Source organism: Thunnus albacares, chromosome 24 (genome assembly GCF_914725855.1).
Source record: "Thunnus albacares chromosome 24, fThuAlb1.1, whole genome shotgun sequence".
NCBI lineage: Eukaryota > Metazoa > Chordata > Actinopteri > Scombriformes > Scombridae > Thunnus > Thunnus albacares.
Window position 1 is genome coordinate 10940478 of NC_058129.1, and position 24866 is coordinate 10965343.

The 24866-nt window shown below is 36.1% G+C and overlaps 3 protein-coding genes across 6 annotated transcripts in view; all 3 read left to right on the top strand.

The window, feature by feature from the left end:
• Positions 1-24866, top strand: part of LOC122976624 (OX-2 membrane glycoprotein-like) — an 82156-nt gene that overhangs the window by 46193 nt on the left and 11097 nt on the right. The window lies entirely within an intron of this gene.
• LOC122976364 (OX-2 membrane glycoprotein-like) overlaps positions 1-24866 on the top strand; it is a 34834-nt gene that overhangs the window by 4705 nt on the left and 5263 nt on the right. Inside the window, exons 1-3 of one of the 2 annotated variants that reach the window (XM_044344811.1) lie at positions 19608-20058; positions 24173-24273; positions 24569-24658. The exons of the other annotated variant lie outside the window; for it this stretch is intronic. Of the exons in view, the coding sequence (XP_044200746.1) occupies positions 24228-24273; positions 24569-24658 (136 nt within the window). The 5' untranslated portion in view covers positions 19608-20058; positions 24173-24227. Of the gene's footprint in view, positions 1-19607; positions 20059-24172; positions 24274-24568; positions 24659-24866 lie in introns of those variants that run through there. 2 annotated transcript variants of the gene reach the window in all.
• On the top strand, positions 10111-14084 carry LOC122976369. Of its 3 annotated transcripts, none has more exons than XM_044344820.1 (5): positions 10111-10266; positions 10360-10671; positions 10965-11106; positions 11713-11758; positions 13867-14084. In XM_044344820.1, exons 1-5 carry the CDS (start codon positions 10203-10205, stop codon positions 14056-14058), a joined length of 756 nt encoding a protein of 251 aa, XP_044200755.1. In that variant the 5' UTR covers positions 10111-10202; the 3' UTR covers positions 14059-14084. The 3 variants fall into 3 exon arrangements, with proteins under 3 accessions (XP_044200755.1, XP_044200754.1, XP_044200756.1); XM_044344819.1 differs by having other exon boundaries at positions 10115-10266; positions 11701-11758; XM_044344821.1 differs by having other exon boundaries at positions 10115-10266; positions 11701-11758; positions 13874-14084.

The window sequence follows — 24866 nt, forward strand, 5'->3', positions numbered from 1 at the left end:
TTCTCCTTCCTCTGTGATTTTTGGAAAGTGTTGGTTAAAATTGGTATTACTGGTACTGCTGCCACTGCTATTATGTCTTCTAATGCTAATGAAGACAACAATAAAGGAGCTAATGTCATTTATTCCCAACTGTGCCTCAATGGCTGCTGCAGATTTTTTTCATAAGCAATTTCACAACATGGCCGCTGGAGGTCGCTGTTTATACAGATTTACTGTGGAAGTGTTGAGACATGAAGTTACTAAATCCAGGATAGTCTATGTCAGAGCCATATAGAGATGTATACAACTGAATATGTGGCATTTTCATACAGTGTGGAAAAGTTTTCTTCTGTTCTCTGAAGCTAGTTGGTTACATTTGCCTCATTTACAGTCATTTACATAATACTTTGGCTAATTACCCTTCTGAGCTTGTCTGCATAAGATTGACAACATAGCAGGAATAGCATGATAGTCATCCATTTTAAATATTGCCAATATTGACATTGACAAATTGACAATACATTTATTCATTATGTGCAGTAAATGTATTGTTATAGCCCACGAGTAGGTTTTAGGAGTAGATTTTTCTTCTTTATACAATCAAAAAAAAATCAAGTAGGGCATGTGTTTGATTAGGAAACTTGAAATATGTTAGCATTAACTGAATCAATCGTGTTTACGTTCATTAAATAGTTTGTTGCACATGACTCAAAGAAAATTCTGATTAACTAAATTCATTCATGTCAATCCAATGAGAATGAGGTCCCTCAAAACAATGACTCTGATATGGTTAGCTATTGCGCATGCTCCACGCCTACCGGATGCAGAAAAAGTTTGTAGAAGCGGGAACGGGTACGTTTCATGCTAGCGTACTCTCACCTTATTGTTTGACATCCTTGATCTTACGGGTAAGTAATTCAGATATCTCTACATGAATTTATTTAGTTCAAGAGGGTGAGTGATAAATAGTATTAGACATTTGTGAGACATGTCTCTGTTGGAATTTGGAAGAGTGGTGAAGTTACTGTTATTTCTCTTTTACACCAAAATTAGCGCGTATAAGCGGGTTTTTTTTTAAAACGATTGTATCCTTTCCCATAGCCAGTAGACGTGGGTTGGTGCTCCTGTCAGTGTCAGAGCCTCCATGTGAGACGCTTCGGTCGGTAAATGTGTGTTTTTTTTTAACTTATTTCGGGGCTGTGCGCAGTTAACGTTACTTAGCATGGTTAGCATCGTTAGCATAGCCGTTCCGTGCTGTTTGTGGCCCATAGACTGTATAAAAATAAGGTGTAGCCACGGTGTTTCTGGTTTAACAGCACCATGCTGGACAGGTGACAGGTGTGAGGAGCACGATTTGGAGCTGCAGTTCTGTGTAAATCCTGTCTAAACTTTTCTGCCACACAGACTCAACTCTATTCACAAATATCCAAAACTTCATAGACAAATATAACGTGTAAAAAATATTATAGGAAACTATGATGCTATGAAAGCTGTGGTGCAATGTGTCTTTTCTCGATGAAGGTGGTATTTTGTTTTCATTGGTCAGTGATGGAAATCATATTTGGCCCTTTTACAATTCTTGGATTCAGAATCTATTTAATTAGGTGGGGTACTGCATGATGTTTTTCTGCTCTCTGGTCCTCTACATAAAGGTTGAGTAACAGTCTTCACATTTCAGTGTATGTAATCATAGATACTGTAGTACATATTCCCAATAGAAATATTACTTGTTATATTAACTTTTTAAAAACAATTTCTCTTTTTGCCGGTTGCTGTTGCAGCAACCGGCTGTAGCAGCAGATTAACAGCTGTGTGTTGGTATTGAAGTTTCTACAAAATAGTGAATTCATTTCTTCATATTAATTAAGTTTGGCTATTGCTTTGATCCCTTTTTTCATTGCAAACAGTTATATATATATATATATATGTGTGTGTGTGTGTGTGTGTATGTATAGCTGTGATACTGCATTACTGCATCTTTCAGCAATAATGGTTGGCTTTGGCTGCTATCAGTTAGCTACACATATACCACTGTGTTACCTAATGCCATGCAAAATAAACAGTGACAATTGTGCGACCATGGACACTGTGATCTAAATGAGCTATTTAGATTAAATGCAATTTTGTTCTTATTTTTGGACAGATGTGTGACATCATACACTGGCTTGAGCCTATTTGCCTGTTGAGTAAAAAATATTTTATATCCCTAAAACATAAATATCATCTATTGTTTAATGCTATGTTCTGTTAATTTGAGAGCACTAATTACTAATTTATTAAGATTTTTTTTTTTTTTACAGTACTAACTAGCTGACGAACCAGCTAGCCAAAGTGTGAAAGAGATAGAAATAATGTTATTGATGGCTCTTTACATTTTTTGCTTTTATATGCCTCCTAAGTATTTCACAACTATCATATCAATAGGCATAGATTGTTATTTATAATCAGTTAACATTAGTGAAAAGGTCACATTGTGTTGATCATAACACAATTTTATATCCCTCAATTCCTCAACATGTAGATGGATATATGACATTTCTTCAAAAAAGGCGGCAGCTCCGCCGAAGGCCAGTCAGGTGAGAAGTTTTTGCCAGTTCAGACAAATACAAATTTAAACTGGTTGATCACTCATTAAGTTTTGAATTCTTGTACATCTGAGTTTAATAAAATAATGTGTTACTGAAAACAGGCAAAGTGAGGGAGAGGAGGAAGATGGAGGAGACTGACAGGGCTGAAGGATCAGGTCTGATGGAGGTCAGTGATCAAGAAGAAAGCGAGTGGGAGTTGTTTAAGCTTTCAGTTGAAATTAATACTGAATTTCATGACATAGGCCTATTACTCATACAAGGCATAAACTTTTAGTTTTAGAGGTTCACACATTAAACATCTGTCTGTGTATCAATAACATATTTAGGACCTGCAACTTATCTAAGAGAGAGGAGATAGCATTCTTTGACTTCAATACCTTTGCTTGATCTGTGCCTGTTGTAAGTGGATGGAAAGCATTTAAGTGATATTAGATCTGTGCCGAATACGAACTATGAAGAGACGGATCTACAACTTGACCAAACAGCCATATTTTCGATTGATTTTACACCTGTTGCTACTCTCAAAATTCAACACAAACAGACATTTTGAGGCTATTTAGAAAAAAAAAATTCTTCCCCCCAGACCGCCATAGTATCTAGGCTATCCAGAAATCTTTAGTGACGCCACTGGTTGTATATGATGTGAGAGGCTGAAAAACAAACATTTATATATGTTAAATATGCATAATCCTTTCTTATATGCTATTTTGAAGAAAGGAATTATGAGTAATACGATGTTGGAGATGTAAATGTTTCTGTTGCAGGTAAATCATAATAAAGTAATGAATTGTAGGCTACAGTAATACTGATACCTGATGTGACAGATGAGAAACACTGACATGATTTTATCAAGCAGCAAGTTTTCGTCTGCAGTTTGCAAGACCACTACGAGTCAGGTCCCCTCATAGTGTGTGACCATCTGAGGGCTTTCTGGCTCTGTTTCTCATTGTGGTGTTCTTGTTTTTTTTTCATCTGTTCAAATCTGTTTTAATTAGCTACTACGAAACGGAAAATACTTTGAAGAATAAGATATGATGATGATGATGATGATGATGAAGAGTATAACTAATGACAGATCAAAACAAAAAAATGCAAATGATAATTCATCACAACATTGATACATTTTATGATGTTTTACTTTATTTATGTGCAGTGGTTTTAATTGTTCATCAGATCATTAAACAAATGGAAACAGACTTAAAACAGTAATTTATGTCATCTTGTGTCGAGTTCATCAGCTGCTTAACAGAGATGTGATGAGTGCATGATTGATCAGTGTAAATCTAGCTGAGGCTTTTTTTGATCAAAATGTTGCTGTATGTCATTTCACTGGTGAGTTGATTCTTTTCAGCAGGTGCAAAACTGTGCAGAGCAGTGTGCATGGAGCTCCTTCACTGCTGTGTACTAAATAACTAAACTAAATAATTAAATAACTAAATAACTGAAAGTGTTATTTGGCTTAAATGTCCAACTGTCAGGAGGACGCAAAACTTTTCCACACTGTATGAAAATGCCACATATTCTGTTGTATACATCTCTATATGGCTCTGACATAGACTATCCTGGATTTAGTAACTTCATGTCTCAACACTTCCACAGTAAATCTGTATAAACAGCGACCTCCAGCGGCCATGTTGTCAAATTGCTTATGAAAAAATCTGCAGCAGCCATTGAGGCACAGTTGGGAATAAATGACATTATAAAGAAAATGAAGGTTTGATAGCTCCTTTATTGTTGTCTTCGTTAGCATTAGAAGACATAATAGCAGTGGCAGCAGTACTAGTAATACCAATTTTAACCAACACTTTCCAAAAATCACAGAGGAAGAAGAAAAATGTTTCATGTCACACAAAGTCTAACATGTATCTGAGGATCTATCAATAAATGTCAATCTTGAAAATTACTAGACTGGAGCTTCCTTCTGATGGTTTCTTTATTTTGTAACAAACATTTATATATATATGCGTAGTCCTTTCTATATGTTATTTTGAAGAAAGGAACCAACTGTAACGTACATTATAATAACGGATTTCTTTTTCTTACCTTTTGGAAAAACCTCCACCATAAAAAGGAAATATAAGACTGCACGGTTTGTCATTGCTGCTGTATGTACACCAAAATTCAAACAAAGCGCTTTGCAGATGGGTCTGATGTGAGAGGCTGAAAAAACAAACGTTTATATATGTTAAATATGCAAAGTCCTCTCCTATATATTATTTTGAAGAAAGGAATTAGGCTTTTTCATATGATCAATACAAAGTTGGTGATGTAAATGTTTCTGTTGCAGGTTACCATCATAAATTAATAAATTGTAGGCTACAGTAATACTGATTCCTAATGTGACAGATGAGAAACACTGATGTGATTTTACAAAGACTGTCCTTTATTTAGTAACATCATGTCTCAACACTTCCACAGTAAATCTGTATAAACAGCGACCTCCAGTGGCCATGTTGTCAAATTGCTTATGAAAAAAATCTGCAGCAGACATTGAGGCACAGTTTGGAATAAATGACATTATGAAGAAAATGAAGGTTTGATAGCTTTATTGTTGTTGTTGTTGGCATTAGAAGATATAATACAATAAATTGGTGTAAAATAAGAATTTACAAAATACTTGGTAGAGTTTAAAGTGCCAACAAAGCTTTTTTCCCCATATTTTGGCTAAATTTATAGTGATTATTTTCTGTTGTATTGTTAACATGGTAGTATGATGTCTATACTTCAGGTTTACAGGTTAAATCAAAGCATGCAGTAATTATAACAGGAATATAGTTTTTAAAACAGCATTAGTGCTGACAGTAATGTCCTACATCATTTTTAGTCTTGGCTGTGGTAATTTATTGGCGCTGATTTGCAGATTTAGATAATATAATATTTCAGAAGCATCTTATGTTTTTTTTTTTTTTACAATTTGAGTAAATTCCAGTGCCACTGTAGAGGATGAAGAGGCCACAAGTTCCACAAAAATATCAATTGCCAGTGCTGCTGTCGGTGTGACTGTATTCATCATTATAACTGGAGTTATCCTGGGATTTATCCACAGAAGAAAACATCACAGGTGAGAGACTGTAATATTCATATTTAATATTTTCAATACATTATTATTTTTTGCTTCAAGGCTTAAAAGCATCAGATGCTCATAATCAATATGATTATATCAACTGTGGTTCATTTACATGCAGTTTTTTCAACACTTGTTCTCATTTTGTAAGTCAAGTATATCATTTAAAAAGTATTTTTCTTTAATGATATCACCTGTCATACATGTTTATCTCATTTTGAATGAAATTCACTGCAGTCACATATAACAAGATCTTGACTTTCAGGTTCATTAATGTAGTTATTAGCATTGTGACTTGTGCTTGCATGCTGTTTCATGAGGTTAATAGCTAGAAGTTTCTAGTCACATTCTTCAATCAGATAGGATTGATATTTTCCAAAAGCTAACAGCATGAAACCTCAACATCTCTGATTCTAACTGCTTACTTGTTACTGAGTTTGGCTAGTTTATTCAGAAATGCTCTGTGTAAAACTGTTGCAGTGGCCGATAAAATCAACAAATACAATTAAGTATGTAACATATAACTCCCTCTTCTAGTATCACTATTTTTTTTAATACAGAGACCTTGTTATGAGTAATGTACCTCACATCCTTCCTGAGTTGGAGTTTCATCACAAAAGTTGAGGCCATTTTCTAATTTTTATAACTGACATAAATTATAAGAATTTGAGAATAAAAGTCAATCAATGGAAGTGTAACAATAACAATTAAATATCCCAGATATCTATAATACTTGAATTGTGCACACAAACCTTGCTGCTGCTTGAAAGATGTCTGCCAGTCACATAAACTAGTCTGTAGAATACAGTTGCTGTTCATTTGTGCTCAGACTGACCTGTTAACCTGCATCAAGTGATGTGTGTTTGTCACTTACAAATATGTCCAGTTAAAACAGTGCTGTGTGAAGAGGAAGCAGCGGTTTCCTTATTACAAAAAGGTGGTAAGAGCATGCTGCTTACTGTTTTCAACTCATGCTCAGGCCTCTAAATATGTGATGACCACAAAAGCAAACACGTCAGTTACAGCATGTCACATGATGAACAACTTTTACTAAGTATAAATATTGTAAGATATAAAGCAGGTGATACTTTGTATTAGTTGGATTCTTGTGGATCCAGCTCCAAGAGTGGTCTGAACACATGACTGTAGACCTGATGTTTGAAGATCTGACATATTCTTTCTGTATTCTACTCTGTTTCACCTTCAGAGTGTCTTAATATAAAAGCAGTCATGTCTTGCACTTCCTCCTTTCAGAAGAGAAGCTCAGTTTGTACATCTGTGAGAGTTTGAGGTTAGCTAGAGAACAGGTCAAATGCGTGTGTCAGTTTCCTCTCTTCAGTACAGTAAAGTCTTCACTGCCAGCAGCACTTAAACAGTTGCTCAGACCTCTTGACCAGCATGGCTGTTTGGAAACTGTGGTTTGTTCTGCTTCTGCTGCTACCTGCGTGTAACAACAGCCAAGGTACTGTACAGTTTTTTTCATTTATCATTTAAATGGAACAATCAAATATTTTCTATATTTCATACTGACTTTAATTATTCATTGTTTGCAGTGACTTCGGTGAAAACCACTGGGAGAGAACCATATGTCACTCCGATATGCAACAATGAAACACTGAATGACATCACACTTATAATATGTAAGATCAGAACAGAGAGGAGCAGAGGAGAAGAGTGTCGCTTAAGATATATATATGGACAGGACTTTGAACATGGATGTGACTCCAGGTTCACACTTATGAAAAAGAATCAGATTGTATTTCTTCACCTGACCAGTTTAACACCAGTGGATAGTGGGAACTACAGCTGTGAGTGTATATATCCTGGAGTAACAAATACTCTCCATCTTCATATCACTGTGGAAGGTAAACACATGTTATGTATTTTTCCTCATACTTTGGCTGAATTTAAGGTGATTATTTTACATTATGTTAACACTGTTTTGTACTTAAAATGGCATTAGTGATGACAGTAATGTCCTGCATCTTTTTAGGTATTAGCTTTGACTTAATAATAATATATTTCAGAAGCATCTTATGTTTTTTGTTTACAATTTGAGTAAATCCCAGTGCCACTGTAGAGGATGAAGAGGCCACAAGTTCCACAAAAATATCAATTGCCAGTGCTGCTGTTGGTGTGACTGTATTCATCATTATAACTGGAGTTATCCTGGGATTTATCCTCAGAAGAAAACAGCACAGGTGAGAGACTGTAATATTCATGTTTCATATTTTCAATACATTATTATTTTTTGCTTCATGACTTAAAAGCATCAGACGCTTTTAATCAATATGATTATATTGACTGTGGTTCATTTACATGCAGTTTTTTCAACACCTGTTCTCAATTTAAGTCAAGCATATCATTTAAAAAGTAATTATCTTTAATGATATCACCTGTCATACATGTTTATCTCATTTTGAATTAAGTTCATTGCAGTCACATATAACAAGATCTTGACTTTCAGGTTCAAATGAAACAATGAAGGAAGACGTGATGTTTCGTTTCCTGTCTCGTCTAATAAAACAGACCACAAAATTCACAGTGGATTATTTATTAATATAAACTGTGGTGTTACTGCATTGATCGTTGCTTTCGGAGTTGTCCTTGGATTCATCCTCAGAAAAATTCTTTCCAGCTGAAAAATTCTGACTTAAATGCTTTTAAACCTTGTAAAACGATGCAGTCAGTGGTTTTCTTGGAAAGCACAGAAGAGCTGGTGTGTGTGTGTGTGTGTTTGGTGTGTCACTAACTCTGATATCTCTTCTTATTTAAAGAAACTGTTCAAGAACAGACACATCTGGATCATCTGTATGTAAATCTCCCGGCTCTTTGGTGAGTAATGTACTTTCTGATCAGAGGACTGTGTGAGTGGATTTGAACCTTGAAAAGTGGAGGTTTCAGTAAATGTAGTGACTCAGTGTCTCAACTATTGTTCAACATAATTAAGTCAGACTTTTAAGGCATCATGCATTAAAATTCTGACCTTTTTATAGGACCGAGATGACCCAGATGACCCCTACACAAGCCTTCAGCAGCCAGTAAATGATCTCTACCAAACTATCTCCTCCAAACACCATCAACATGATGCCAAGATAAATTCAGCCACAATATAATGGAGCTGGATGATCAGGAAATAGATGGAAGAGAGACTGATCCAAGTTGGGAAAACTATGAAAACACTTTAACCAAAATTGAAGAGAACATAAATATGTAACTGTCTGATATTGTTTCCCTAAATATTGAGATTGCAGTATTGGAGGTTTTCTTGACACCATGATAACTGTTTTGTTTCTCATTTTTAAGAAAAAGAAATTCACACCTCTCCATCTTTATTGTCATCACACAGCAAGAAAACACAGGACTTCCTTTGTAGATTCACTACACGTGTTTAATGGATTGTGGTGTGAGTCTAATATATCTCAGGTTCAACCACAACAGCTTCTTAATATAGTTATTAGCATTTTAATTTGTTCTTGCATGCTGTTTCATGAGGCTAATAGCTAGAAGTTTCTAGTCACATACTTCAATCAGATAGGATTGATATTTTCCAAAAGCTAATAACATGAAACCTCAACATCTCTGATTCTAACTGCTTACTTGTTACTGAGTTTGGCTAGTTTGTCCAAAAATGCTCTGTGTAAAACTGTTGCAGCGGCTGATAAAATCAACAAATACAATAAAGTATGTAACATATAACTCCCTCTTCTAGTATCACTGTTTTTTTAATACAGAGACCTTGTTATGAGTAATGTACCTCACATCCTTCCTGAGTTGGAGTTTCATCACAAAAGTTGAGGCCATTTTCTGATTCTTATTATTGATATGAATTAATGGAATTTGAAAATAAACATCAGGCAATGGAAGTGTATAATTGTGATCAACAAGTAAATATCCCAGATATCTATAATACTTGAATTGTGCACACAAACCTTGCTGTTGCTTGAAATATGTCTGCCAGTCACATAAACTAGTCTGTAGAATACAGTTGCTGGTCATTTGTGCTCAGACTGACCTGTTAACCTGCATCAAGTGATGTGTGTTTGTCACTTACAATTGTGTCCAGTTAAAACAGTGCTGTGTGAAGAGGAAGCAACGGTTTCCTTATTACAAAAAGGTGGTAAGAACATGCTGCTTACTGTTTTCAACTCACGCTCAGTCCTATAAATATGTGATGACCGCAAAAGCAAACATGTCAGTTAAAGCATGTTACATGATGTACAACTTTTACTAAGTGTAGATGTTGTAAGATATAAAGCAGGTGATACTTTGTTTTAGTTGGATTCTTGTGGATCCAGCCCCAAGAGTGATCTGAACACATGACTGTAGACCCAAAGATCTGACATATTTTCTTTCTGTGTTCTACTCTGTTTCACCTTCAATGTCTCAATATAAAAGCAGTCATGTCTTGCACTTCCTTTAGAAGAGAAGAGAAACCAGTTTGTACCTGTGAGAGTTTGAGGTTTAGGGATCTAAAGAACAGTTCATAGTGTGTCAGTTTCCCCCCTTCAGTACAATAAAGTCTTCACTGCCAGCAGCACTTGAACAGTTGCTCAGACCTCTTGACCAGCATGGCTGTTTGGAAACTGTGGTTTGTTCTGCTTCTGCTGCTACCTGCGTACAACAACAGCCAAGGTACAGGAACTAGTTTTTATCATTTATCATTTAAATGGAACAATCATTGATTTTCTATATTTTATACTGACTTTAATTATTGATTGTTTGCAGTGACTTTTGTGGAAACCACTGGGAGAGAACCATATGTCACTCCGATATGCACCAATGAAACACTGAATATCATCACACTTATAATATGTAAGATCAGAACAGAGAGGAGCAGAGGAGAAGAGTGTCGCTTAATGTATAAATATAGACAGGGCTTTGAGCATGAATGTGACTCCAGGTTCACACTTATGAAAAAGAATCAGACTATATTTCTTCACCTGACCAGTTTAACACCAGTGGATAGTGGGAACTACAGCTGTGAGTGTTCATATCCTGGAGCAACAAATACTCTCCATCTTCATATCACTGTGGAAGGTAAACACATTTTATGTATTTTTCCTCATACTTTGGCTAAATTTTTGGTGATTATTTCACATTGTGTTGTATTGTTAACATGGTAGTATGGTGTCTATACTTCAGGTTTACAGGTTAAATCAAAGCATGCAGTAATTATAACAGGAATATAGTATTTAAAACAGCATTAGTGCTGACAGTAATGTCCTACATCGTTTTTGGTCTTGGCTGTGGTAATTTATTGGCTTTGATTTGCAGATTTCAGTAATAAAATATCACAGAAGCATCTTATGTTTTTTGTTTTACAATTTGAGTAAATTCCAGTGCCACTGTAGAGGATGAAGAGGCCACAAGTTCCACAAAAATATCAATTGCCAGTGCTGCTGTTGGTGTGACTGTATTCATCATTATAACTGGAGTTATCCTGGGATTTATCCACAGAAGAAAACATCACAGGTGAGAGACTGTAATATTCATATTTCATATTTTCAATACATTATTATTTTTTGCTTCATGACTTAAAAGCATCAGATGCTCTTAAACAATATGATTATATCAACTGTGGTTCATTTACATGCAGTTTTTTCAACACTTGTTCTCATTTTGTAAGTCAAGTGTATCATTTAAAAAGTAATTACCTTTAATGATATCACCTGTCATACATGTTTCTCATTTTGAATGAAATTCACTGCAGTCACATATAACAAGATCTTGACTTTCAGGTTTATATGAAACAATGAAGGAAGACGTGATGTTTCGTTTCCTGTCTCATCTAATAAAATAGACCATAAAATTCAGAGTACATTATTTATTTGTATCATCGTGGTGGTAGGAATGAACTGTGGTGTTACTGCATTGATTGCTGTTTTCGGAGTTGTCCTTGGATTCATCCTCAGAAAAATTCTTTCCAGCTGAAAAATTCTCACTTGAGTGCTTTTAAACCTTGTAAAACGATGCAGTCAGTGGTTTTCTTGGAAAGCAAAGAAGAGCTGGTGTGTGTGTGTGTGTGTTTGGTGTGTCACTAATTCTGATATCTCTTCTTATTTAAAGAAACTGTTCAAGAACAGACACATCTGGATCATCTGTATGTAAATCTCCCGGCTCTTTGGTGAGTAATATACTGTCTGATCAGAGGACTGTGTGTCTGATATTGTTTCCCTAAATATTGAGATTGCAGTATCGGAGGTTTTCTTGACACCATGATGACTGTTTCGTTTCTGACTTACAAGAAAAACAAAGTCACACCTCTCTATCTTTATCGTCATCACACAGCAAGAAAACACAGGACTTCCTGTGTAGATTCACTACTTGGTCATCAGAGATACGTGTTTAATGGATTGTGGTGTGAGTCTAATATATCTCAGGTCCACAACAGCATCTTAATGTAGTTATTAGCATTTTAATTTGTTCTTGCATGCTGCTTCATGAGGCTAATAGCTAGAAGTTTCTAGTCACATTCTTCAATCAGATAGGATTGATATTTTCCAAAAGCTAACAGCATGAAACCTCAACATCTCTGATTCTTTCTTGCTTACTGCTTACTTGTTACTGAGCTAGTTTGTTTAGAAATGCTATGTGTAAAACTGTTGCAGTGACCGATAAAATCAACAAATACAATAAAGTATGTAACATATAACTCCCTCTTCTAGTATCACTGTTTTTTTGAACACACAGACCTTGTTATGAGTAATGTACCTCACATCCTTCCTGAGTTGGAGTTTCATCACAAAAGTTGAGGCCATTTTCTGATTCTTATTATTGATGTAAATTAATGGAATTTGAGAATAAATATCAGGCAATGGAAGTGTATGATTGTGATCAACAAGTAAATATTCCAGATGTCTATAATACTTGAATTGTGCACACAAACCTTGCTGTTGCTTGAAAGATGTCTGCCAGTCACATAAACTAGTCTGTAGAATACAGTTGCTGTTCATTTGTGCTCAGACTGACCTGTTAACCTGCATCATGTGATGTGTATTTGTCACTTACAATTGTGTCCAGTTAAAACAGTGCTGTGTGAAGAGGAAACAGCGGTTTTCTTGTTACAAAAAGGTGATAAGAGCATGCTGCTTACTGTTTTCAATGCCTGCACAGGCCTCTAAATATGTAATGACCACAAAAGCAAACACGTCAGTTAAATCATGTTACATGATGAACAACTTTTACTAAGTGTAGATATTGTAAGATATAAATAATAGATTTAAATAATAAAATATCACAGAAGCATCTTTTTGTTATTTATTTTACAATTTGAGTAAATTCCAGTGCCACTGTAGAGGATGAAGAGGCCACAAGTTCCACAAAAATATCGATTGCCAGTGCTGCTGTTGGTGTGACTGTATTCATCATTATAACTGGAGTTATCCTGGGATTTATCCACAGAAGAAAACATCACAGGTGAGAGACTGTAATATTCATATTTCATATTTTCAATATGTTATTATTTTTTTCTTCATGACTTAAAAGCATCAGATGCTCTTAAACAACATGATTATATCGACTGTGGTTCATTTACATGCAGTTTTTTCAACACTTGTTCTCATTTTGTAAGTCAAGTATATCATTTAAAAAGTACTTTTCTTTAATGATATCACCTGTCATACATGTTTATGTCATTTTGAATGACTTTGAATTCACTGCAGTCACATATAACAAGATCTTGACTTTCAGGTTTATATGAAACAATGAAGGAAGACGTGATGTTTCGTTTCCTGTCTCGTCTAATAAAATAGACCACAAAATTCAGAGTACATTATTTATCCGTACCATCGTGGTGGTAGGAATGAACTGTGGTGTTACTGCATTGATCGCTGTTTTCGGAGTTGTCCTTGGATTCATCCTCAGAAAAATTCTTTCTAGCTGAAAAATTCTGACTTAAGTGCTTTTAAACTTTGTAAAACAATGCAGTCAGTGGTTTTCTTGGAAAGTAAAGAAGAGCTGGTGTGTGTGTATTTGGTGTGTCACTAATTCTGATACCTCTTCTTATTTAAAGAAACTGTTCAAGAACAGACACATCTGGATCATCTGTATGTGAAACTCCCGGCTCTTTGGTGAGTAATGTACTTTCTGATCAGAGGACTGTGTGAGTGGATTTGAACCTTGAAAAGTGGAGGTTTCAGTAAATGTAGTGACTCAGTGTCTCAACTATTGTTCAACATAATTAAGTCAGACTTTTAAAGCATCATGCATTCAAATTCTGATCTTTTTTTATAGGATCCAGATGACCCAGATGACCCCTACACAAGCCTTCAGCAGCCAGCAAATGATCTCTACCAAACTATCTCCTCAATACACCATCAACATGATGCCAAGACAAATTCAACCAGTAATATAATGGAGCTGGATGATCAGGAAATAGATGGAAGAGAAACTGATCCAAGTTGGGAAATCTATGAAAACACTTGAACCAAAATTCAAGAGAACATAAATATGTAACTGTCTGATATTGTTTCCCTAAATATTGAGATTGCAGTATCAGAAGTTTTCTTGACACCATGATAACTGTTTCGTTTCTGACTTACAAGAAAAACTCCTCTCTATCTTTATCGTCATCACACAGCAACAAAACACAGGACTTCCTGTGTAGATTCACTACTTGATCACAAAAGATACGTGTTTTATGGATTGTGGTGTGAGTCTAATATATCTCGGGTCCACAACAGCTTGTAATTATTAGCATTTTAATTTGTGCTTGCATGCTGTTTCATGAGACTAATAGCTAGAAGTTTCTAGTCACATTCTTCAATCAGATAGGATTGATATTTTCCAAAAGCTAACAGCATGAAACCTCAACATCTCTGATTCTTTCTTGCTTACTGCTTACTTGTTACTGAGTTTTGCTATTTGTTTAGAAATGCTCTGTGTAAAACTGTTGCAGTGGCCGACAAAATCAACAAATACAATAAAGTATGTAACATATAACTCCCTCTTCTAGTATCACTATTTTTTTAACACACAGACCTTGTTATGAGTAATGTACCTCACATCCTTCCTGAGTTGGAGTTTCATCATAAAAGTTGAGGCCATTTTCTGATTCTTATTATTGATATAAATTAATGGAATTTTAAATAAATATCAGGCAATGGAAGTGTATAATTGTGATCAACAATTAAATATTCCAGATGTCTATAATACTTGAATTTTGCACACAAACCTTGCTGTTGCTTGAAAGATGTCTGCTAGTCACATAAACTAGTCTGTAGAATACAGTTGCTGTTCATTTGTGCTCAGACTGACCTGTTAACCTGCATCATGTGATGTGTGTTTGTCACTTACATTGTGTCATATTAAAACAGTGCTGTGTGAAGAGGAAGCAGCGGTTTCCTTATTATAAAAAGGTGGTAAGAGCATGCTGCTTACTGTTTTCAACTCACGCTCAGGCCTCTAAATATGTGATGACCGCAAAAGCAAAAAAAGTCAGTTAAAGCATGTTACATGATTAACAACTTTTACTAAGTGTAGATGTTGTAAGATATAAAGCAGGTGATACTTTGTATTAGTTGGATTCTTGTGGATCCAGCTCCAAGAGCGATCCAAACACATGACTGTAGACCTGATGTTTGAAGATCTGACATATTTTCTTTCTGTGTTCTACTCTGTTTCACCTTCAGAGTGTGTTAATATAAAAGCAGTCATGTCTTGCACTTCCTCCTTTCAGAAGAGAAGCTCAGTTCGTAGCTCTGTGAGAGTTTGAGGTTAGCTAGAGAACAGGCGTGTGTCAGTTTCCCCTCCTCAGTACAAAAAAGTCTTCACTGTCAGCAGCACTTAAACTGTTGTTCAGACCTCTTGACCAGCATGGCTGTTTGGGAACTGTGGTTTGTTCTGCTTCTGCTGCTATCTGCGTATAACAACAGCCAAGGTACAGGAACTAGTTTTTTTTTTATCATTTATCATTTAAATAGAACAATCAAATATTTTCTATATTTTATACTGACTTTAATTATTCATTGTTTGCAGTGACTTTTGTGAAAACCACTGGGAGAGAACCATATGTCAATCCGATATGCACCAATGAAACACAGAATATCATCACACTTATAATATGTAAGATCAGAACAGAGAGGAGCAGAGGAGAAGAGTGTCGCTTAATGTATAGATATGGACAGGACTTTGAGCATGAATGTGACTCCAGGTTCACACTTATGAATAAGAGTCAGACTGTATTTCTTCACCTGACCAGTTTAACACCAGTGGATAGTGGGAACTACAGCTGTGAGTGTTCATCTCCTGGAGTAACAAATACTCTCCATCTTTATATCACTGTGGAAGGTAAACACATGTTATGTATTTTTCCTCATACTTTGGCTAAATTTACGGTGATTATTTTACATTATGTTAACATTGTTTTGTACTTAAAACAGCATTAGTGCTGATAGTAATGTCCTATATCTTTTCAGGTATTTGTTTTGCTTTGTACAAGCTTTGACTTAATAATAATATAATATTTCAGAGGCATCTCATGTTTTTTGTTTTACAATTTGAGTAAATTCCAGTGCCACAGTAGAGGATGAAGAGGCCACAAGTTCCACCAAAATATCAATTGCCAGTGCTGCTGTTGGTGTGACTGTATTCATCATTATAACTGGAGTTATCCTGGGATTTATCCACAGAAGAAAACATCACAGGTGAGAGACTGTAATATTCATATTTCATATTTTCAATACATTATTTTTTGAATAATCTTAAACTATATAAATATGATTATATCAACTGCGGTACATTTACATGCTGCGCTTTCAACACCTGTTCTCATTTTGTAAGTCAAGTATATCAATTAAAAAGCACTTTTCTTTAATGATATCACCTGTCACATATGTTTATCTCATTTTGAATGAAATTCAAAGAAGTCACATATAACAAGATCTTGACTGTCAGGTCAAGATCAAAGATGAAACAATGGAGGAAGATGTTGTGTTTCATTTCCTGTTGCGCCTAATAAATTCAGAGTGCATGAACGTTAAGATTTACTTCTAATGAAGTTCTGTTTTGTCCGTTCATCCAACAGAAGACAACAAGAGTCGCTGAGCAGTCGTCCAAACACGGTACAATACAGAAAAGTTTTTTACCTTCTTCATGTGTACTGTTCATTGAACTTTAATCATTTTTTAAATGTGTTTCTGCAGGAGCCTCAAGATATTGAACCGTACAGCACCTTCATGCAAACAGAGTCTGCTGGGCTTTATTCAACTGTCAAAATACATGACTCTAACACTAATAATTCAAACATGTTTACCACAAATTGAGGGAATCTTTAGTAGAGCAGCAATGAAACTAAACTGTATCCATTTCCATGTTTTACTGTTGAATAATAAGATGTCCACATGGTGGCACTATTTTTGCTTTATTGAATGTATGCGTTAATATTTTATTCTAACTGTAAACTTTTTACATAGCAGTGTATTCTTTTTGTATGTTTAATCTCTTCAAATGGACACAGTAAGAGCAATGTACCAAATATAATGATCAGAATCAGTAAATTATCTCTTAATTAAATATTAAAACAAAGATGACTTTTGTCATTGTTCTTGTCCTGTTCTGTTTTTTTTTTTTTTTTCTCAGTTTTCCAATTCTGACTCAAATAGTTCAATATTTGCTGAAGGGTTCTAGGTTTCCTCTAAAACAACTTATCAATATAAACATATCCCAATTAGAATTAATTAGCAGCTTTTCATATTAAGGCTTTGGCTCCAAACTTCTATGTGTGGCCATTTATTCATTCTAATAATAATAAATGTAATGCTCTTAAACACATTGTGAGTCATATAACCTGAGGTTGTTTTGGGGTCTATTAACATATTCACTGTACAAACATACATTTACTCTTGATGAATCACTTTCAAGTGTTTCCAGTGGAATATTTTTTTCAGGTTTTAGTAGAAGAGCAACAGTTTTATTCTAAAAGTTTATACATAATACCTCTGCTCTGTTTTAGCCACTTTAAAGATCACAGTCCTTTCATTTGCAAAAAACATTCAAAAATCTCATATGGATGACTTGAGTTTACATATAAGTAACATATAAATTCAGCATTAACAGGCACTGCTGTGACTCCAGTGAAAACCTTCAGATGACAACTAGATGTCGCTCCAGTATGTGCCAATGAAATGCTGTCATCAACCTGTAGTTGTAGTTTTACAAGATCAGCACAGAGAAGAGGTCACCTGCTGTACATATATGAGAATTACAATTTGATTGTTAATGATGTAACAGGAAACTTTCAGCTTTCTGAGTGGAATAATCTTTGGATTTATCCTGAAGAAAAAAAAAAAACAATACTGGTGAGAAATTCTTCTAACCTTTGCTTAAATATTTCAGGATTAATTATAGGAAATAAATATTAAATATTATAATTAATATAAATTAAAAATACTTTTTAGTTATGTTTGTTTAGAATAGCTGCTTATCATAATGAGCTTGCACATTTTTGGCCCGGGTGGTGGGCTCTTCCAGGAAGCGGGTTTGGTGAAAACTCTGAGTTTGTTCACCTTGAGATGAGGGAAACTCAGGGTTTTCAGTTCCAGGAACAGATATCACTTGACCTCAGGGTCTGTTACCATGGTAACTGTCCCAGAGGTCCCAGGTTTTCTTCAACAAATCTCGAGTTTCTTTCGGTCTCCTCCCTCTTACAGAGCCAGAAACACCGTTTCATTTCCTCATTTATTCAGTATCAAAGCACATTCATTAGCAGAGGTTTACTGTATGTCAGAACCTAAATCCTGGTTGGATATTAGTTTGTTACTCAGGGACTTTCTGAAGTTACCACTTTTATGCACATCAGTCATTTCTTTGCATTTCATTTCTGCTCTCACATTCATATATTACACAGTGTGAATTCACCTCAGCTCAGAATAAAACCTCTGCATGTCCTTCTGTTATAACACTGCATGCAAGACAGGCATCAGTTTGTTAGAGCAGCTCCTGCACTGACATGTTTATTGCACATAATGTACAATCTCAGTTTAAATGTAAAAAAAATGGTATGAGGCTTTAGATATGTTATCATCCATTATCAAAATGACCAACAGTCTCTCTTGTCTCACTCTCTCCAGTAGCAGGGGAACGAGACGAAGAGGAGGAAGGCTTAACGCAGTCTCCTTGGCGGTGGTGCATGTGCAAGACGATCCACCCCCAAGCGGCAGGGAGATCCAGAGCGGGCAGTGGGTGTTGTTTCAACTGGCGAACAGGTCCACTTCTGCACTCCTGAACTGGTTCCAAATCTGCTGCACCATCTTGGGGTGCAGCACCCACTCGTCTGGCAGAGGGCTCTCAGAGACAGGAGGTGTTCTGAGGCCCATACCAACAGGTTCTCCGCCATCTTCAACAGGGCAGTAGACTGGACTCTGCCCTGCCTGACCTGCGCGACCATGGTGCGATTTTCTGTTCTCATTAACACGTGTCTCACCTGAGCCTGGATCAGGAAGTGTTGGGGAACCAAGTGCACTGCTAAAAGAGGTTGATGTGTCAGTTTTCCCCTGGAGGCCACACGCCACCTATCGCTCTCCCCAGGCAGGTGCCCCCATGCTCGCTAACCAGCCGGCCAACTGTAGAATCAGGTGGACAGCAAGGGCTGCGTCGAGGAGGGGCATGCCAGGGAAATCCTACCAAAACCTGTGACCAGGGTTTTTGTCCAAAATGGCTGCTGCTAGGATGCCTCCACACACTTCCAGATGTCTAGGAGGGGAGGTGAAACAAAAGCCGCCTGAGCTGGGTGAGCACGTCCATGGGAACCCTCATGGAGACAGTTCACCAGCTTGGGTGGAAGCGGGGGGCACCGGCGGTGTGCTGTCAACTGGGGTGGGGCCTTGGTGTCATCAATCATGAGTCCTGTGGTCTTGTCTGAGGAGAGTAGAAAACATGACGGTGTGTGCTGGCTATTAAGCTAACCCTAACCCTAACCCTTGCTAAGGAAAAGAGGATAGTGAGCAGCAGTGAGATGCTGCTTATACAGTGTGATTGGAGGAGAGTATTACCCATAGAGTCCAGTAGAGGGCAGAACCTGTGTGACACAGAACTCAGAGTTTCTTATCTCAGGGTTCATCAACTCAGAGTTCATAGTTTGTTGAACCTGCTTTCTGGAACGGACCCCTGATGTCCTCTGATAGTTACCGTCTTTTATGTAGAAAATTGTTTTGATGCTTTCTGGTCTGACACTAATGACTGAATTGATTTTTAAAAAAAACTTAATTAAGGGAACAAATATTACTCTTTTATGTAATATACTCTTTTTATACAAATCCACACTTTAATTACTCTTAAATTACTCTTCCAATTTCATTCCACAAACATTGAGACAGACAGATAATTCCTTTGTTGTTGTTGTTGTTGTTTCTGTCTGGTCTTCCCCTGCTATGACACTCTTCTCTGTTTGCAGAAGAACCACTAATTCTGAAAATCCCTTCTTTTTCAGTAAGTACTGCACTCTACTGTAATTCACTCCTGCGCAAACAAATACTATGAGTAATTGATTTACATTTCCTGAATCTCGTCTTTGTTTGTAAAATGCAATAATCTGGAGCAGACCAGTTACAGGGCTCCAGAATGGCTGATTATGTTTTGAGGACAGAAGGAACAGAAACTCTCAGCACCACTGAGTGAAAATGAGCCAGCTTTCTTTAAAGAAGTGGCAAAGTCTGCAGTTTTCAGTCACTTTCAGTTGTGCATTTTAAAGCATGATTGTATGTTTTTGTTGGCTCAAGATGACTAAGAACACAAAGTATTATCTACTAATTGTCAATACTGAGGTGAACCAAACTGGCAACAATGCAATATTCTACAGTGTTTCCCCCTAAAATTTTGTTTCAGGCCTGTTGGTACACACTGAAAAAAACCCTAAAGGGACAAGGCACGCAGGATGGCATATTTGTGTGGTCGGCTTTGATCAGGTGGCGTCTGCACTTTATATTTGCATTCAAATTTTTGTTTGCTTGGTATATTCAAGACTTAAAACAAAGTGGTCACAAGGAGAGGATGACTTAATAAGCTGCATTTATTGCTTAAAAATAAGCTGTCCCTCTCCCTACTTCCCCATCTGTATTTTTGCTTGACTCTAGACTTTTGGAGAAAAATGTTGATATATTTATATATTTGTGCCATGCTCACATTAGCTAAACTGCATCACATATGCTCTTGCTCTGCAGTAATTTAAAGGAACTCTGTTACTGGCACTCGCATCACATCAAGAGTTTCACAGGCAATGACACAGAGGTTGACTCATGTTTTTGAACAGTGTTGCACAGAGGCTCCCAAACACATATGATTATTGACTTCTGAATAAATGGATATTTAGTATTATTTTTGGCATTCAGAAAAATATTTTTTTGGCCTGGTGGGGGTTCTCGTTGGCCTGGTTGCCCACTGGGTCTGTACAATTATAGGGGAAACACTGTTCTACATCCATTTGAAAATCTCAATAACATGTTTGTTGCTGTTTTCTCTCTACGGCAGTGCTGATACTAGACATTATTCAGATTATAACAATTCAATTTCTCTGCATGAAATGTCATTATCTGTTGACAAACCTGAACAAATTAAGCTTACTGTCCATCTCTAATGAGCATAAACCAACTGCTGCTTATTGTCATCACATACAAATACAAAACCAAGACTCTTCAGAGATTGAATATTGCACCAGAAGGGACCATTTTATAAGCCCATCTCAATGTATTTCTTTGCATGAGGTTGCAATACACCTTACAGTAAGGCCTGTCAGTCCTCCCTGTATCCTGTGTGAATGCTCTAGCAACAACAAATCCTTGACCGATGAAGCAGTGGCATTTGAGCCCTAATTTATTTCGTGTAGATAACTCAGAGACTCTCAAATCAATCTCAAGTTGATTTGCAACTAGCTGTCAGGCTGTGACTATCAACAACTGGGTGCATAGAGATAAGTTTAAAAGTAAGGGAGGTGGCCCTTGTGACCAAAATAGCAGATACTTTCTGGTGTAATCTAATCTAGTTTATAAGGCTGGTACATAGTGATAGTACACAACTGCAAGCCTCTACTACACTTTTAGCATCACGTTCTAGTTTAAAATTACAGGTGTCAGCTGTCAGGTAGGATAGGTACTTCCCAGATGTGATAAATCACTTAAAATGGACCTTACAACATATTTAAAATCCATAATATATCTATAAACAATCTGTAACACATCAATAAAGTATTGTCCAACCTGGAAGCACTTTGGAGTCTATCTTGATGATTCATCAGGTTTATCATCGTTAAAGGTAATACTGAAAATGAAAATGATGTTGATTATTTAGGGACAGTTCACTGCACTATTACTAAATAAGGTTTGTCTCAAAAGTACCATCATCTTTTAGCATTTTGTCCAGACTTTGAGCTAATTGATTGCCTACAAAATGTTTGGCAGTCACCTTACACTTAAGTAACCCCTCCAGAAAGCACTTAGGTTCTTTCCTAGCATGGAACTTAAGAGGAATTATTACGCAACTTTCCCTCATTATGTTTAGTAAACAAGATTTCATAAGAGATTTAACTATATAAGATTAGTGATTGTATAATGGACAACAAACCAGAGGTGTGACGGTGGTTTAGGGGTCACCCAAAGTAGTATCTCAGGTTCAAATAGCATGTTATTTCTCTTTTGCTATTTCCTGTTGGCATGTGAAAAATGCAGAAAAGAAAAGAAAAAAGAACGTCATTGCACAACAATCCAGTAGCATTGTATTGTACTGTTACATTTCCTGAAGATATAAATAACAGGATGTTCCCTCAATCATGATTCCAGTTTTAGGATTACAGGCTTTTACTGTGATTCAAAGATACAGTATGCAGTGTGTGGACACTGACACGTTTCTTATTAGGTTATGACTTAACAGTCATAACTACATCATTAATGACATCATTAAGGGAGTAAGATTGTGTTATCTTTTCTTATGAAATGAAACATAGGTTATCAAGTACTGAATCAACCCCCTCACAAGCATGACTTGTTACACTCCCAGGGCTGAAATGTAACCATGATGAAGTATCTTTGGACAGAAACGTAAAGGTTCATATCAAACAGCAATGGTTTTCTCTTTTGTAGAAGTCATCCCGCAGTACTGAAATATGGTGCCAAAAATAACTTTTTACATGTGTAACATTTGCAATTATTGGCTGGAATCTCTCAAATCAATGTGGTATCAATTAGGTCAAGCAAAGTGGTAAATTGACCTATTATGGGATATTAACTCTTCCAAGTCCTGACTGGGATATCAATTAGTAAATGTAGTAAATTGAATTATATTTGAAGGTGACTCAATATTGCTGGAAAGCCTTTATAGTATGATTCATTGTTTCTCAAAACTTGTTACACAGAAGTACACTAGTACTTCAGTGATGATGGACTTTCCTACTATTTAACTGGCTGCCATGAGAATTACTGGAGGTTGTCACGTGTCACACGTATGTTTACCATCATGAAAATATGATTCAAATGATGTGTTAAAACTTCACAACACCATAGCTGCTAATGTACCATGTGCGCACTTTCTTTTTCTGGGACTTTTTTGACCACCTTTTTTGAGATTACTGGAGTTGCTGTCAGTACAGTAAGTATACAGTTCCCCAATAATAACAGCATTAATATTAGAAGTACTAATATGAACAGTTAGAGAACAGAGAATAGAAGTGTCAATCGGTGTCGGTTTCAGAGTGTAAAGGAGAGTGAAATAAGTCTTGCTTTCTTTTTGCTTCGCAGTGTTGCTCTTTGTTGCGGAATTATAAAAAGTGACTAACATTTTATTATTTGATTATCATTTCATAATCAAATAATATACTTATTTTTCCTGTTATCATATGAATATTCACAAAGTATATATTTTAACCTGATGGTCCAGCCTCATTAATGTGGTCCATAGTCTGTTTTTACATCTTTTCACTATTGGTTTAAAAACAGAAACACAAAGATGATACATTTGCCTAAAAGCAGTCGTAGTAATAGTATTTAAATCAGTACACGTAGCAATACCATGTTATAAAAATACTCCATTACAGGAAAAAGTCTTGCATTCAACACTTTATATCGTAAAAGTATTAGCAACAAAATATAGTATCAAAAGTGAAAGTATTAATTATGCAGAGTGACCAGTGAGTAATTTATTATTATTATTGTTGTTGTTGTTGTTGTTGTTTGTTGTTATTGATATATTAATATGTAAGCAGTGCTTTAATGTGATTGGTCAAAGTAGAGTTAATGTTAACTACTTAAACTAGCTACATAAACTAGCAGTTTAATGTATAATAATCCATCATTTTATAATCTAATCATATATTTTGTGTGTAAAATCCTAATCTGAAAATGAATATATAGAGTACAATATTTCAATATTGCAATATTCATGGAGTAGAAGTATAAAATACCATAGAATTGAAATACTCAAATGAAGCGGCAATGCAAATACAGTAAATGTATTACAGTACACCACCTACACAAAGCCTTTGGGGTTTATATGGTCATGCTACATACTGTAAACTGAAGAAATCCCCTCTCACCCAGTTTCACTTTCTCTTTTACAGGCACTTAAAAAAGGCTGCTCTGCTCTGAACTGACAGTGTTGTTTGTACGTCTGGGATGAAAATGTTTCGTTTCCTGATACTAACCGGTTTGCTGTTGAAAGGTGAGTGACACAGGAGACACAGGAGAGGCAAACCTCCTCTACATTCAGTGTGGTAACTTTGTTAGTATCTACAGAATAGAGTTCAGAATTTTGTAGTTATGATGCCTATATTATATGTGTTTCTGTCCTCTTAAAAAGACAACATTATTATATAGCATAATTTAAAGTCATCTACATTCAAAACGCTTAGAAGGACAAATATATTTTAGTCATTCATTATTGAGTGCAGCAAGTGCATATCTTACCTTAAGTCTGCGCTTACCGACACTCAGCTGTTTGTTTTTTTTAATTTTAGCCTGGGCGTCACAGATCAGTGGATATGGAAATACAACAGCTGATTACGGCGGTGACGCGTATTACAGGTGCACACTTCAAAACCCCACAGGTGATCATATTCTCCTTTTCTAATCGTCTGCAGTCTTGGTTGTTGTGTTTTTAAGGTTTTTAAGGATTTACTGTTCCTCCATTCCAGAGAGGTATTCCATCAAGCTGGATAAAGGAAAAGCCCGGCTTATTTAGATAAGCCTCGCTAATTTCATTGAGAGTCCGTTCCATCATATTGGTTATATGATTCACTGCTCAGTAACCATGGT